General features: G+C 37.2%; 1 protein-coding gene across 1 annotated transcript; it reads left to right on the top strand.

Annotated features, from left to right (window-relative positions):
- Window positions 1–546: 546 nt before the first annotated feature.
- Window positions 547–4,434, top strand: LOC131805703 (uncharacterized). Its single transcript, XM_059129231.1, has 2 exons — window positions 547–3,539; window positions 3,653–4,434. The coding sequence occupies exons 1-2, from the start codon at window positions 665–667 to the stop codon at window positions 3,661–3,663; spliced, it is 2,886 nt and encodes a 961-aa protein (XP_058985214.1). The 5' UTR covers window positions 547–664; the 3' UTR covers window positions 3,664–4,434.
- The last annotated feature ends 10,382 nt before the right edge of the window (window positions 4,435–14,816 follow it).

Below are 14,816 nucleotides of genomic sequence, written 5' to 3' on the forward strand. Positions count from 1 at the left end.
CCAGCAATTAGATTGGGATATACCGTTGGATGGAAAATTGAGTGATGACTGGAAGAAATTTGCGTATAGTCTCCACGTAATAAAGAACGTGAAGATACCAAGATGGTTTCAAATAGCACCAGTCAGTGGAGTAGAGCTACACGGGTTTGCTGATGCGACCGAAAAGGCATATGCGGCAGTAGTTTATCTAAAAGTGGATTCTCAAATTGCAATCGTGGCTGCGAAGAGCAAAGTTAATCCTATTAAAAATACCAAGACCCTCCCAAAATTGGAACTAAGTGCTGCCCACCTCTTGGCGAAACTGCTACAAAAAATAAAAAAAGTATTATCATCAGCGGCGGCAATTTATGCTTGGAGTGATTCCATGATTACGTTGGCATGGATAAACAACCCAAAAAATAAAGATAAATTTATTAGAAACAGAGTAGTGGAAATTATGGAACGAATCCCTAAAGCGAAATGGGCTTACGTTAGATCAAAAGAAAATCCAGCTGATTTAGGCTCCAGAGGCGTTGCTCCTGAGATTTTGGCCAACTGTCAATTATGGTGGAAAGGGCCAGAATGGCTGATAAAAAATGAAAATGAATGGCCCAAGTTAAATCCGACAGTAGTGGCAGCAACGACAAAAATTGCGGCAGTAGAAAAAAGCGTCTATGACCAACTTATGAAGTTGTCATCATTTAAAAAGCAGTTACGAGTCATGGCTTATATTCTACGATTTATTAAAAAACTGAGAGGAAATAAGGTAAAAGGTGAGCACTTAACTGCGGAAGAAATAGAAGAGGCCGAAATTGCTTTAATCAAAATGCACCAAGAAATTGAATGGCCGGCGGAAATTAGTCAGCTAAAAACTTCAGGAGCAATAAATCATCGAAGCAATATAGCATCATTGCATCCGCAGCTCGACGAATATGGGGTTATGCGAGTAGGAGGAAGACTGGGTTGGTCAGAGCTAACCTATAACGAAAAGCATCCAATACTGATTCAAAAATCACGATTAGCTGCGAATATTATAAGGAGAGCTCATATGGAAACATTGCATGGAGGAAATCGGCTGATGGAAAATGTTTTAAGGCGCAAATATTGGATAATCGGAGCCAAAAATAGAATAAAACTCTGCGTCAGGTGCTGTCCACGATGTACGCGCTATAGGGGAGAAGTACGAAATCAGTTAATGGGAAATCTACCAATGAGTAGAGTGAATATAAGTCAACCCTTTCAACATTGCGGAATAGACTACGCGGGTCCGTTTCAAATACGATGTTCGAAAACGAGAGGAACCAAGTCTATGAAGGGTTACGTAGCAGTATTTGTGTGCATGGTGACGAAAGCGGTGCATTTAGAGGCAGTTAGCGAGCTTACGGCAGAAGCATTTTTAGCAGCGCTGAGAAGATTCTTCGCAAGGAGAGGAAAATCAAGCGATTTATATTCCGACAACGGAACGAACTTTGTCGGGGCATCAAGGCAGCTAGATAAAGATTATATAGAGGCGATAAAAAGCAACAATACGTTAGCGCCAATTCTGGAGAATGAACAAATAAAATGGCATTTTATCCCCCCGGCAGCTCCTCACTTCGGAGGAATTTGGGAAGCTGCAGTTAAGTCAATGAAATACCATCTTAAAAGAATCATTGGCGAGATAAAATTAACGTATGAAGAGATAAGCACGGTTCTAGCTCAAATTGAAGCAGTTTTAAACTCAAGGCCGTTGCATGATCTTGGAAGCGGCACAGACTATATCGACACCTTAACGCCAGGGCATTTCATAGTTGGACGCCCGTTATTAGAAGCTCCGGCGAAGATCGATGAAGGAAGTTTAGCATGTGTGAGCAGGTGGAAACTGCTGCTACGAATAAAAACCCACTTTTGGAGAAAGTGGAAAGAAGAATATTTGACTACTTTGCAAAATCGCCCAAAATGGAGAAAAGAAGATCGCAATCTGGAAGTGGGACAGATCGTGCTGATCAGAAATGAAGAGACTCACCCAGCTCGTTGGCCATTGGCGAGAGTGACTGAGGTACAACCGGGCAAAGATGGAATAGTGAGAGTAGTAACGTTGAAAACACAAAATGGAGAAATAAAAAGACCAGTACATAAATTATGCCCATTAGAGCATGAAGATGAGAGACCTGAAGAGGAAAAGGTAGAAGATACGCAGAAAAAGGAGGTCGAAGTGAACTCAACAAAGAAGTTACCAAGATTAACAGCAAATTCCTTTGTGATATGGACTATGATGATAAATCTTTGTCTGATTATGACGACTAAGGCCTCATCAGTAAAAGAATTAAATAGTTCGACGGCAATATATCTTGATCCAATCTCTCAAATCCACATGGCCTCGTCTTCATGGAACATGATTGTATATTTTGAAATGAAAACGTACTTAGAAACACTGGATCTTGCATCCACATTGCTCAACGCCTCTAAAGAAATATGTCCAAGGCTCCAAACATTTGAAGACCAGTGCTGGTCGGTAATAAACAATATGGAATATAAAGTAAACAAAATCAAGGCGAATAATCGGCTTTTCATGAGGGATGATAAACGGCAAAGAAGAGGAGCCCCTTTGAAGTTCATAGGGTCTTTTCAACATTGGGCATTTGGTGTGATGGACGACGATGATCGTGTGGCGATGGAAAATAATATGAGAAATCTGTTAGCCAACCAGTACGACTTAAAAGAATTGTCAAAAAAGCAGACATCGATAGTTGATTCCACGGTCAATCTGCTAAAAAGAACAACGGAGGAAGTCAATTCGCACTTTGTGGAGATAAAGTGCAAAATTGATAACATAACCGCCACCATGAACGAAAATTACTTCGTTTATAGAGAATCTATTCGTTTCTTTATTATAACTAAAGAAATCCATGAATACATAGACGAATGTGACGAGGTGCTAAAGGAAGTCATTAACCTGTTACTGGACATTAATAATGGTCATATACACCCTGTGCTCATAAGTCCGGAGAAATTGCAGTCGGAAATATTTAAAAATCGAAATGAGCTGCCCACGAAATATGTTTTACCCGGAAAATCTTCTGGTACAGAACTTAAGGAGGTTTTACATTTGATGAGGGGACGTGGAATGTATATCGGCACACAATTGGTGATCGACTTGAAGATACCTCTTTTCAACAGACAGTCATCGCAGTTCTATAGAGTAATCCCGATTCCATTTGAACATGACGGTGCGGTATTGATAGCAAGGATAAGGTCGCCATACATCGTGTACAATTTTGAATTGGATTCGTTCCACTATCTGACACAAGTCATGTTGAACGAATGTAAAAACACATTGGGAGATGAGATTGTATGCGAAGAAAATTTTCCCTGGCGAGATGCGTCGACCAACAATTGCGAACTGTCACCCCTGAGGCCGCGCATCGAGATAAACTGCACGTACGATGAAGTTGAAAACAGTCCCTATTGGATACAGCTGAGGCAAAAGGGAAATTGGCTTTTTAAGACGTTTAAGAATGCAACGGCCCATATTAAGTGTTCCGAAAAGCAGCAATCCATCATAGAACTTCCACAACAAGGTATTCTAGCCCTTGATACAGATTGCACGGCTAGAATTGACAAAGTGACTCTAGTGGCGGTCCATCGGGTAAGAAATGAAATGTCAACTCAATTTCACTCTATTCTTTTAAAGGACGTCAGTGAAGCCGACAAAGAAGCCATAAAACCCCTTGGAAACGTATTGGTGAAACATCACAATGAGATCAGCCAGCTAAAGACGCTCGTGGACGATTTGAAGAAGCAGAAACTAAATTTAAGAGGTTTAGAATTTCATAATTGGTCTGGTCACATGTCATTTATTTTAGTTACCATAGTAGTTATAATATTGCTAACTCAGTTTATAAGGAAAATTATAATAAGGAGACGGATAGCAGCAATTCAGTTCCAAGGAAGGCCGAATGTTTAAATAAAGTATCTGCCGGCCGGGAGAATGTTCATAAAAATATGAACATGAATCTTTCTTTTATCTTGTCTAGCTTAGAAGAAGTAATAAAATAATTAAGTGTCTTAGATAATAAATTGTAATGTAGATCTGTCATAAATGTTATTGCTTATTTGCTATAAATTTTATGTACTTAAGATAGAATTTTCAATGTTATCAATTTCCAAGAAGTCATTAAATCCATATGTGAGTTTCCCAGCCATTAAATCCATATGTGAGTTTCCCAGCCATTAAATCCATATGTGTAACCTTCATTGATCATGTACACTGGTGCATACGATAAGTTTTATGATAATAAAGGTTGTGACCCACGCACGCACTTATCTATGCACACAGTAGGTAGAGAAGATCACTGGATTAAGAAAGAAGAGATAAGAATTATTATTAGGTTGCATTAGGCTAAGTTCGAATAACATATGTAGCTCTTAAGGACAATATTTTTTAAATAAAATTAGTACTCAACCAACATCCAAGCCGGCAACATCTTTTATTAATACGCGCGTAAACAGCCCCCATATAACGATACCTCCCGATATTCGGTAATTTGATGATTTTTGCCACATTTTTTTCCCGAAATTGTCTGAAAATTGGTATTTGTAGGTCATAATGGATTCTCGCTCCTTTGGCGAAACATTGCATTGCATGGTATAGCCCCCATATAACGGTACCTAATGATATTCGGCATTTTAATGTTTTTTGCCACATTTCTTCTAATGTTTCCTTTACCCTAAGGTGGAGGGTATTAAGAGTTTGGCCCGGCCGAACTTAATGTTTGTTTTATGGTTCTTATGGGTAAACTTGCGGCACATATTAGCCCTACAAACCTTTCATTGAAAAAATATTCGAGTTGATAGACCTTCTATTGAATATTGCAGCGCTTAAAGGTTTTTTATTAACCATTGAAGCCCTTACAGACCTCCAGAGAAATCAAAGACCATTTCAATAAACAATAAACAACACTTTTATTTTCCATATTATTATTATTATTATTTTTTTTTTTTTTGTTTTATTATTATCCGCATTTAAATTTACCACAATTAAGTCGAGTTCTTGTTACTCGTTTATGGACGATAGTCGAACGTTGCGACGATGGCACCACAAGCATCATCAAAATACATACGATTTGCAGTGAGACAATTAAAATTCTAAGCTGTCTCATTGTTTAAGTTTAAGCGCTATTCCGACAATCGACTATCGCTAGAACTCTGTACTGGCCATATTACGCTCCGTCATGCCATTTTATTTCGATTGCAGAAGGTCACATCATTTTGTTATGCCTTTTAATTGTAATTATACCCTACAACACTATGTGTTGGGGGTATTATAAGTTTGATTGGGCCAAAAATTATGTAACACCACGAAATATTGATTTCCCACATAGGAAAGTATATATGGATCTTCCTAGCTCGCCGAGCTGAGTCGATCTAGCTATGTATGTCCGTCCGTCCGTCTGTCCGTCTGTCCATGTTAATTTGTAATCACTCTACAGGTCGCAATTATGGTCCGATCTTCACGAAATTTAAAATGGAGGTGGGGCTAGGGTCAGAATAGAACCCTATTTCTTTTGGTGATGATCGCATAATATTTAGGGGTTGAAATGGACCAAAAACTGAAGAAATTCCTGATTTTGCACTTGCTCTACAGGTCGCAATTATAGACCAATCGCCGCGGAATTTCGCATGTAAATAGAGTTTAGGGCTGGCAAGAAGCCTACCCATTTGGGTGGTCATCGGACAATATTTAGCGGGTAAAATAGACCATATCTTTTTTGTTGAAAAAATTCAAAATTTTTCATTAAACCGCGAATATTTTAAATCCCAGCGAAATCACAAAGCCATGACAAGGTTACTTCTGATCATTACATTGATGTTAACATCCAACAAAACGGATATATAGCAAAATATGTGCGATATATATGTTTATCAAAGAAGATATGCTTGAAAAATCTCTTATATGTCGAGAACGGCTGAACTGATTTCGACAGTTCTCATTAATTCAGAATGGCCTCTTGGCAGGAAACATAAAACGTCTAAAAAAATCGCATAAAAATATCTCTCTAAAGATGAAAATATTGATTTTGTAAAATTTTCTCATATTTTTTCAATTTTGTCATATTTTTGGCATATTTTCATTTTGAATTAAACATTTGGTAATATTTCTACAGCTAACAAAACTAAGTAGTTAGGATATCAGGATATCATATACAGATCGCATTTATGGCCCGATCCTTACGAAATTTTGCATGGGGATAAGATGAGGTTTAGAATAAAAGCCTATTCTTTTTGGAGATGATCGCCATATATTTAGGGGTTGAAATGGACCAAAAAACTGCAAAATTGTCAGCAGGTCGTAATTATGGGGGTTACCGGACATTACAAAACCCAAGCAGTTTTGGATGGCCATCCAAAAATATTCAATGTGTGAAGGAGTTTGCCAACTTTTGTAGACAAAATACGAAAATGTCCATTCCAGTGACTTTTTGGAGAATTCACAAATACAGGAAAGACGCACTTCTGACTATTTCGTTAACGCTGATTTCGTTGAAGAATATAGTCAAATGGCTGTATCTTATATAGATGCGTTTCAGTCAAAAAGCAATAATAAATGTTAATCTTTTGCCACTTCTTAGAGATTATAGGTCTTTGGGAAATATTGGTTCCAGATCTAGGAAGACCATTTACGTGCAACATCTACGAATAAATTGGAAATGAGCAAATTAGTTTAAGTTGCTATTATCCGAAAATTAAAGAACGAAACCTGATGATTTTCTTTTATTATTTGTTTCAATATCTTGTGGAATTCTTTCGAGTATCTCGCCTATATAAACTGTATCGTTTATTATAGTGTTGTAGGGTATTCAACGGTCGGCCCCGCTCGACTGTAGCCTTTGCTTACTTGTTTTTATGTTGGGAATTTTCAATAAATAAATAAACCACATCTTTGGAATTTTAAATGAAATAGACCACCAGCCACTTACTGACACCCACACACACTCAAATAAATGAACACTACACTATTCTACACAGATTTTTTTATACCCTCCATCATAGTATGGAGGGTATATTAAGTTTGTCATTCCGTTTGTAACACCTCGAAATATACATTTTAGACCCCGCAAAGTAAATATATTCTTGATCAGGATAAAAATTCTATGTCGATTTAGCGATGTCCGTCGGCCTATCCGTCTGTCCGCCTGTGGAAATTACACTAGCTTCCAAAAAAATTGAAGTAGATTGATAAAATTTTACTCAAATGTGTATTATGTCTGCAGGACTTTTGGTATTGAAAATGGGCCATGTAAGTCCACGTCTTCGTATAGCCCCCATATAAGGGTACCTCCCGATATTCGGTATTTTGATGATTTTAACGACATTATTCACCGAAATTGTTTCAAATTTCGCATTTGAAGTTCGTAATGGATGCTACAGCCTATGACAGAAAATTGTCTGTGCTGGTTCACGTCTTCGTATAGCCCCCATATAACGGTACCTCCCGATATTCGGTATTTTTATGATTTAAGCAACATTCATCACCGGAATTATTTCAAATTTTCTATATGAAGTTCGTAATGGATACTACAGCCTATGACAGAAAATTATCTGTGCAGGTCCACGTTTTATAACCACCATGGTACCTACCAATATTCGGTATTTTGATGATTTTAGCTACATTATAAACAGATTTTTTTTTTCAAGTTTCGCATTTGAATGCTGTAATAGCTTGTGACAAAAGTTGCCTGTGCAGGTCCACGTCGTCGTACATAACCTAATATACGACTATATTCGGTATTTGTAAAATTTTAACGGATTTATTTATTTTTTTTTTTTTTTTGAAAATTTGCCAATTTTTTTTCAAAATGGTGGAGGGTATTTAAAGTTCGGCCCGGTCGAACTTACAGCTTTTTTACCTGTTTTATTTATTTATTTTTTTTTTTTATTTATTTATTTTTTTTTAAATAAAGGAAGAAATAAATAAAGAAAATAGCATCAAATTTTAGAGGTGGTCATCCTTGGCACGAATTATGGCCTACAAACGGCCACTGAAACCCTCACACGCTGCCCGAATGTTGTTCTGCGCAATTTTGGCCCATTCCCGGGGAGGCGCTTGCTTGAGGTTATCGACGCTTTGGTATTTTTTAGTGCCAACCCTGCTTTCTTAAATACTCCAGACACAATAGTCCAACGGATTGTTATCCGGGGATTTCGATGGTCATTGTGCGCTGGAAATGAAGCGAGGAACCTCATTTTGTAACTATACTTGGGTGGCGCGTGCTGAGTGGGATGGTGCTGAGCCCTGTTGAAATGTTCAAGGTCTGCGTGCCTAAGGCTTTAATACACCCTCCACAATATTTTCGCGATGATATTCGGCATTTATTCTGATGCCACGGTTGATCAATATGAGCTGAGAGCGACCATCGGCTGTTATGGCGGCCCACAGCATCACCATGGCCGGCGCTTGAGTTCCGGTGGTCAACGGAAGGTGCATATTCTCAGCTGACCTCTTTGGCAAGTAAACGCGATCATTTTGTTTGCTGGACAACGAATATTTTCTCATCGAAGAAAACCAAATTCGGCAGTTCACCACCTTCGGCCAAACGAAGCAACTCTTTAGCTCTTTTGAGTCTATTTTCTTTCTGGTAGCGGTGTAAGTTCCAGCACTTTTTGGAATTTCAATGGCTTTACCCCGAGTTCATTTTTTAATATTTGCCGAATGGAATATTGCGATATGTTCAGTTCACGAGCTATTTTTCGGCCACTACGACGTGGGTTTCGGTCAAGTCGCTTCTTTACTTTTCGAACCATTTCTGCTGATGTTGCTGTTTTCTTCCGTCCACTTCCTTGACGTCGTCGGGCTACGCTACCAATCTCACGGTAACGAGCGATGGTACGAGACACAAAAGATTTATTCACATTTAGATGCTGGAGAGCTCTATCGATAGCCACTTGTGGTTTTCCAGCAAAATATAAGGAGATCACACCATCACGCCATGGCGAATAACTTTTTTTCTGGAAAATTCTCACCAAAATGCTTTTGTACTCTTGTAAACAATATAATGAGCTGTCACTGGAATAATTTTAACAGCTGTCGGCCAAGTGGCTTAGAAATGACAGCAGTATGAAATTGGTGGCAGTTTTTATACCCTCCACCATACATAGTATGGAGGGTATATTAAGTTCGTCATTCCGTTTGTAACTCATGGAAATAATCATTTTAGACCCAACAAAGTATATATATTCTTGATCAGCGTAAAATTCTAAGACGATTTAGCCCTCCCCATCCGTCCGTCCGTCCGTCTGTTGTAATCACGCTACAGTCTAAACAAATAAAGATAGGAAGCTAAAATTTTGCACAGATCTGTCTTTTGTCTGTAGGCAGGTCAGGTTCGAAGATGGACTACATCGGTCCACGATATCGTATAGCTCCCATATAACGGTACCCCTAGATATTCGGTATTTTGTTGATTTTAGCCACAATTTTCAATGGAATTGTCTGAAATTCCACACAAGGATTTCTTTGTGAGCACTTTACCCCCTGAAAGAGAATTGTCTACATAGGTCCACGATATCGTATAGCCCCCATATAACGGTGCCCCCCGATACTCGGTATTTTGATGATTTTAGCTATATATCCCAATGGTATGGTCTGAAAATCCACACAAGGAGTTCCTTGTAAGCACTTTACCCCCAGACATAGATTTGTCTATATAGTTCAACAATATCGTATATCCCCCTGTAAACCGGGATCAATTAAAAGACCCAACGTCTTTTCCGTTTGAGCGTTTGTAAGACACTGAATTTATTTATTAAAAACATTTCATAAGAACTAGTTATGATAATATGACTTAACCTAAATTATCTTTAAGTGTAAATAAGAGAGAGAGAGAGAGAGAGATAGATACCAACCGTACACATGCATATGCACCATGCCACCATAAACCTTAGGGGGAGGTCATACACACGCATAGCTATCTCACATGTTTCAAGCAAACATGCTGCACTTGCTTATCAGTCTGAGTAAAGATTACATCCCGCATCCTGACTCCACCATGACACCTGCAGCAATTGGAAATTCTTTATTATTTATTTCTATCTCGAAGGTCTGCTCACCACATTTTCTTAACTTATTTAATGTGGACTGTATTAAGAAGATCCCAATTTATTCTCTTTTATTATAAAAACATGTTCACTTATCCGTGAACACCCCCCATATATCGGCACCTTCTGCTATTAGATATTTTAAAGATTTTAACAGAATTTTCAATGAATTTTATTTTTTTGAAAATTTTCTAATTCGTTCCAAATGGTGGAGGCTATTCAAAGTTCGGCCCGGCCGAACTTACTGCTTTTTTACTGGTTTTTTGTCGCCCAGTGTTGCTGGGTATTTTTGTATGCTTATCAGCACATTTGCGTTTGAAAGCGGCCACATGTTTTTTTTAATAAAATTTAGAGCTCTGGTCCATATTTCTGATAAATTAGAATGTATCACTGCGAGATTTCAGCCGAGATAAATGCCAGAGAACAAAAAATCCCCCAGAAAAAAATCCCCATACGACAGCATCATTCTTCAATAAAGATGTGGCCAGAGTAAAAGCTGTGTGTCATTCTTAATCGAACAGTAGACGGATCGAAACAACATCTAGAATTGAAATATTAATTTGAAAATGTTGGCAATTCATTCATTAAGAAATATACTCGTGGTGCTACTAATTGTCTCCCTTATTCTGACAGCGATGGCGGAATGGAAATTACCGGATTTGATTATCAACCACATTACCCTAACACGAAGAAATTGCAATAAATATCGATGCGGCTAGACCAGAGGATTTGCGATTCGAGAAAAATTTAGTCAATAAGTTAATTTATTTTAGAAAAAACATTAATAATATTTACATTTTATAAAAATAATAATAAATATGACCCCCGGAAAAAAAAAACTTACTTTTGATTATTGTCACTAAAAATCACTTTTTTACAGGCTATGAAAACTCCTTTCGAACTGCAGGTCTAAAGAATCGTGTGGGTCATTCACCACCGGTTTTTTTTTATACCCTACACCACAAAGTGGTCAGGGTAATATGTCTTTGTGAATTTCTTTGTAAGAGGCAAAAGGAAACGAGATAGACCCATAGTTACTTTTGATGATCTGCATAGAATCACATTCTGAGTCGAATTATGCATGTACGTCCCTCCGTCCGTCCATGAATTTTTGTAAACAAAGTACAAAGTACGCATTTATTGCCCTATCCAGATGAAATTTTGCACAAATCATTTGTTTGGCCCAAAGACGAACCCTATTGAAATTGGAGATAATCGGTCAAAATTTAGATATAGCTCCCATATATATCTTCGTCCGATTTGCCGTTTATTGTGCACCAAACGTCTAATATTTGTCCAAATAGGATGGAATTTTGCACATACGATCGAATTAGACCTAAAAATAAGTATACCAAATTTGATCGAAATCGGTTCAGATATAGCTATGGCTCCCATATATATTTTTCATCCGATTCGTTATTTTTGTCCTCCGCAGCCGTAATATGCACTCTGTAACAACGATATTCAGGGAAATATATTAAATACAGCTCAGAAATATCTTTGCCAAATTTTATCGATATCGGTTCAGATTTGAATATAGCTCCCATATATAACTTCGTCCGATTTAGCTTTTATTCTACACCAAACGTCTTATATTTGTCCAAATGGGATGGAATTTGGCACATACAACCGAATTGAGTCTAGAAGCAAGTATGCCAAATTTGGTAAAGATCGGTTCCGATATAGCTATAGCTCCCATATATACTGTTCATCCGATTTGTTATTTTTGTCCACCGCAGCCGTAATATGCACTCTGTAACAACAATATTTGGGGAAATATATCAAATACAGCTCAGAAATACCTTTGCTAAATTTTATCGAGATCGCTTCAGATTTGGATATAGCTCCCATATATAACTTCGTACGATTTACCTTTTATTCTGCACCAAACATCTAATATTTGTCCAAATGGGATGGAATTTGGTACATACGACCGAATTGAGTCTAGAAGCTAGTATACTAAATTTGGTAAAGATCGATTCAGATATAGCTATAGCTCCCATATATACTGTTCATCCGATTTGTCATATTTGTTACCCACAACCGTAATATGCAATCCGTAACAACAATATTTGGGGAAATATATATTAAATACAGCTCAGAAATATCTTTGCCAAATTTGATCGAGATAGGTTCCGATTTGGATATAGCTCCCAAATATATATCTTTATCTGATTTCAAATTAATTTTGCACCAAATTGGCAATACAAGTCCGAATCTAAAAGATACAAATGCTTCGGCATATTTAGTATTTTGAACTTTAAAATTATAATTATAATCATAGCGTGTATGATTGAATTCTCCCTTTTAATTGTTATGTGGAGAACTACTAAATTAGCAAAGTGGTGTAGGGTATCATAAAGTCGGTCCCGCCCGACTTTAAGACTTTCTTTACTGTTTTTTTTTTTTTTTTTTGCAATCAACTCTTTCTGGAATTAGGTTATCAGAAATTTATATAAGTATTTAAAATTAATTGCTTAAAAATTATTAGGGTATTGTCTTATTCTGCTGCAGCAAATCATCGAAGGTATGCAGATTTTTTATTTCGTTGAACGGGAATAGTTGCCATCATTTTTATACCCTCATACCATATGGCTACAGAGGGTATATATCATTTGATACGGCCAAAATGTGCCCCACCGAAATAATGATTTTTAGAGCCTAGGTATCTTTAGAGCAAATCCGTTTCAGGACATTTGGAGTCGATCTAGCGATGTCCGTCCGTTCATCTGTCTTGCCGGCTGGTGCGAGCGATAACCCTCAAAGGGAGGATTCGATTTGGTCCAAATGGTACAACGTAATATTATTATCAAACTTAGATCAAGTTCGGAGAAGGGCACATATCGGCCTACTCCTTTTGGTACCTCACCCACAAAAGATCAACATTTTCCAAAAAATATATTTTAATACACAGAAAGAGAAAGGAAAATTGCATTGCGCTCCAACTTTGCAAATTCTAGGTCTGGTGTGAAAATGGGCAATATCGGTCCACTCTATCAAGTACCAGCCCCACAAAGGGTCAACATTTAGAATAATTACAACTCATATAAAATGTCATGTAATAGTCCGATTGTCTGTTACGAAGACGGAAGGTATCGCTTCAGTTTAAGAACCAATCTCAAAAAAATCCACAACTTTTTAAAAGTTCCCCCCGATAAATAAAAACAAAATGTTCTGTAATTTGTATTTTTAACCACATTTTAATTTTCTACAATTATATCGAGTTATTAAAACTCATTTTAAAACCATCCGTGAGACGATGGCATTACAAACAGCGTTAAAATCAATAGAATTTTAAAAATGAAAACTAACTTTTTAAACGGCCTCATTTTTTCCAATTGAAAACTTTATTCCAATGCTTTGTGAAATTCGTTTTTTACTGACTGAGTATTCAGCTTCATTTTAATCCATTCTATTTTGGAGAGGGCAATAAACTTGGTAAATCACAGGATATATCAATACCGGAAACCTAAATTAATGCAACCGCTTGAATCAAATATTATTCTACACTACGCTACCATACGTCCTACAAACCTTTCATTGAAAAACCACCCAAATTGATGGACCCTCTATTGAATACCGCAGCCCTTAAACGTTTTTTATTAACCATTGAAGTGTGGTGTGCGCCTCTTAAAGGGTTAACCATTAAAAAATAAATGGCAACAATAAGAAGAAGAAAAGTGTTGCCAACCGTTTATAAGAAACAGCTGAGTATTCCAGTTCCCTAAGTGTCAACAAAGGGGGAAATAAAAAGGAAAAATTAAATCAAGAAAATGGCAACCAGAATTTCCTGGCAAAAATTGTCAGACAAATCGTTCCTTTTTTTACTTTACCTGCGAGAAAGATTGGATGTGTGGCTCCCAGTAAACAGCAAAGGAAAAATATTAAGTTTTTGGTGATGAACTACTTTTTGAAAAGTGAATACAAATTGCTTTATTTTGTTGAAACATATAAACAAAAAACACAAAATACATTTTTAAACAAAATTGACAGCCTTAAAACAATTAAACAAAATTTAAAGACAAAAAGGCTAAAAGTTGAAAATTTATAAAGTTTTCATAGAAAAATTTGAAAATTATAAGAAAAATTGAACTTATCCTGAAATAAACAAAGTTTGAAAACAACTAAACAAAGTTTAACAACCAAATATCAAAAACCAGAAAATAAGTCATAAACATAAATGTCCAAAAGAAGATTGGAGTTCCAAGCCATACCATCGCCCATCCAATTCATTGAGGGAGGCGCAGATCTTACGTCACTACTACTGCCAGAGTGTCTTGGTATCTTCCCAAAAGACAATTGATACTATAAACTCCGGACAGACAGACGGACGACGAAGTAGCATAATTAAATTCTGCGGTTTTTCCTGTAAAGAAAAGAAAGCCATATTCTAATTTATGGGGGTAAACAAATGAAATTAAATTTAAATTGTATTCACCTTTTGGTTGGTGTGCAGGTACACGACATTGAACAGAGCAAGAAAAGTGCAAGAACTTACACCGCAACAGAATGAAAATGAACTCAAAAGAGCTAAAGAGTTGCCTCACTCGGCCGAGTGGTGCAGTGGTGAACTGGCGAATTTAATTCTCTTCGATGAGAAAACATTCGTTGTCCAGCAGTTTGTAGACAAAAAAAATTATCGTTTTTACTTGCCAAAGAGGTCAGCTGAAAATGTGCACCTTCGGTTGGCCCCCAGAACTAACAGGCGATGGTCGACCGTGGCATCCGAATAAATGCCGAATATTATGGCGAAAATATTC

The sequence above is a fragment of the Musca domestica genome, unplaced genomic scaffold, assembly GCF_030504385.1.
Source record: "Musca domestica strain aabys unplaced genomic scaffold, Musca_domestica.polishedcontigs.V.1.1 6, whole genome shotgun sequence".
Lineage (NCBI taxonomy): Eukaryota > Metazoa > Arthropoda > Insecta > Diptera > Muscidae > Musca > Musca domestica.

Bases quoted from the DNA above. Each gene is read 5' to 3' on its own strand.
- LOC131805703 (XM_059129231.1), top strand. From the start codon at position 665: ATGAAGTTGTCATCATTTAAAAAGCAGTTACGAGTCATGGCTTATATT.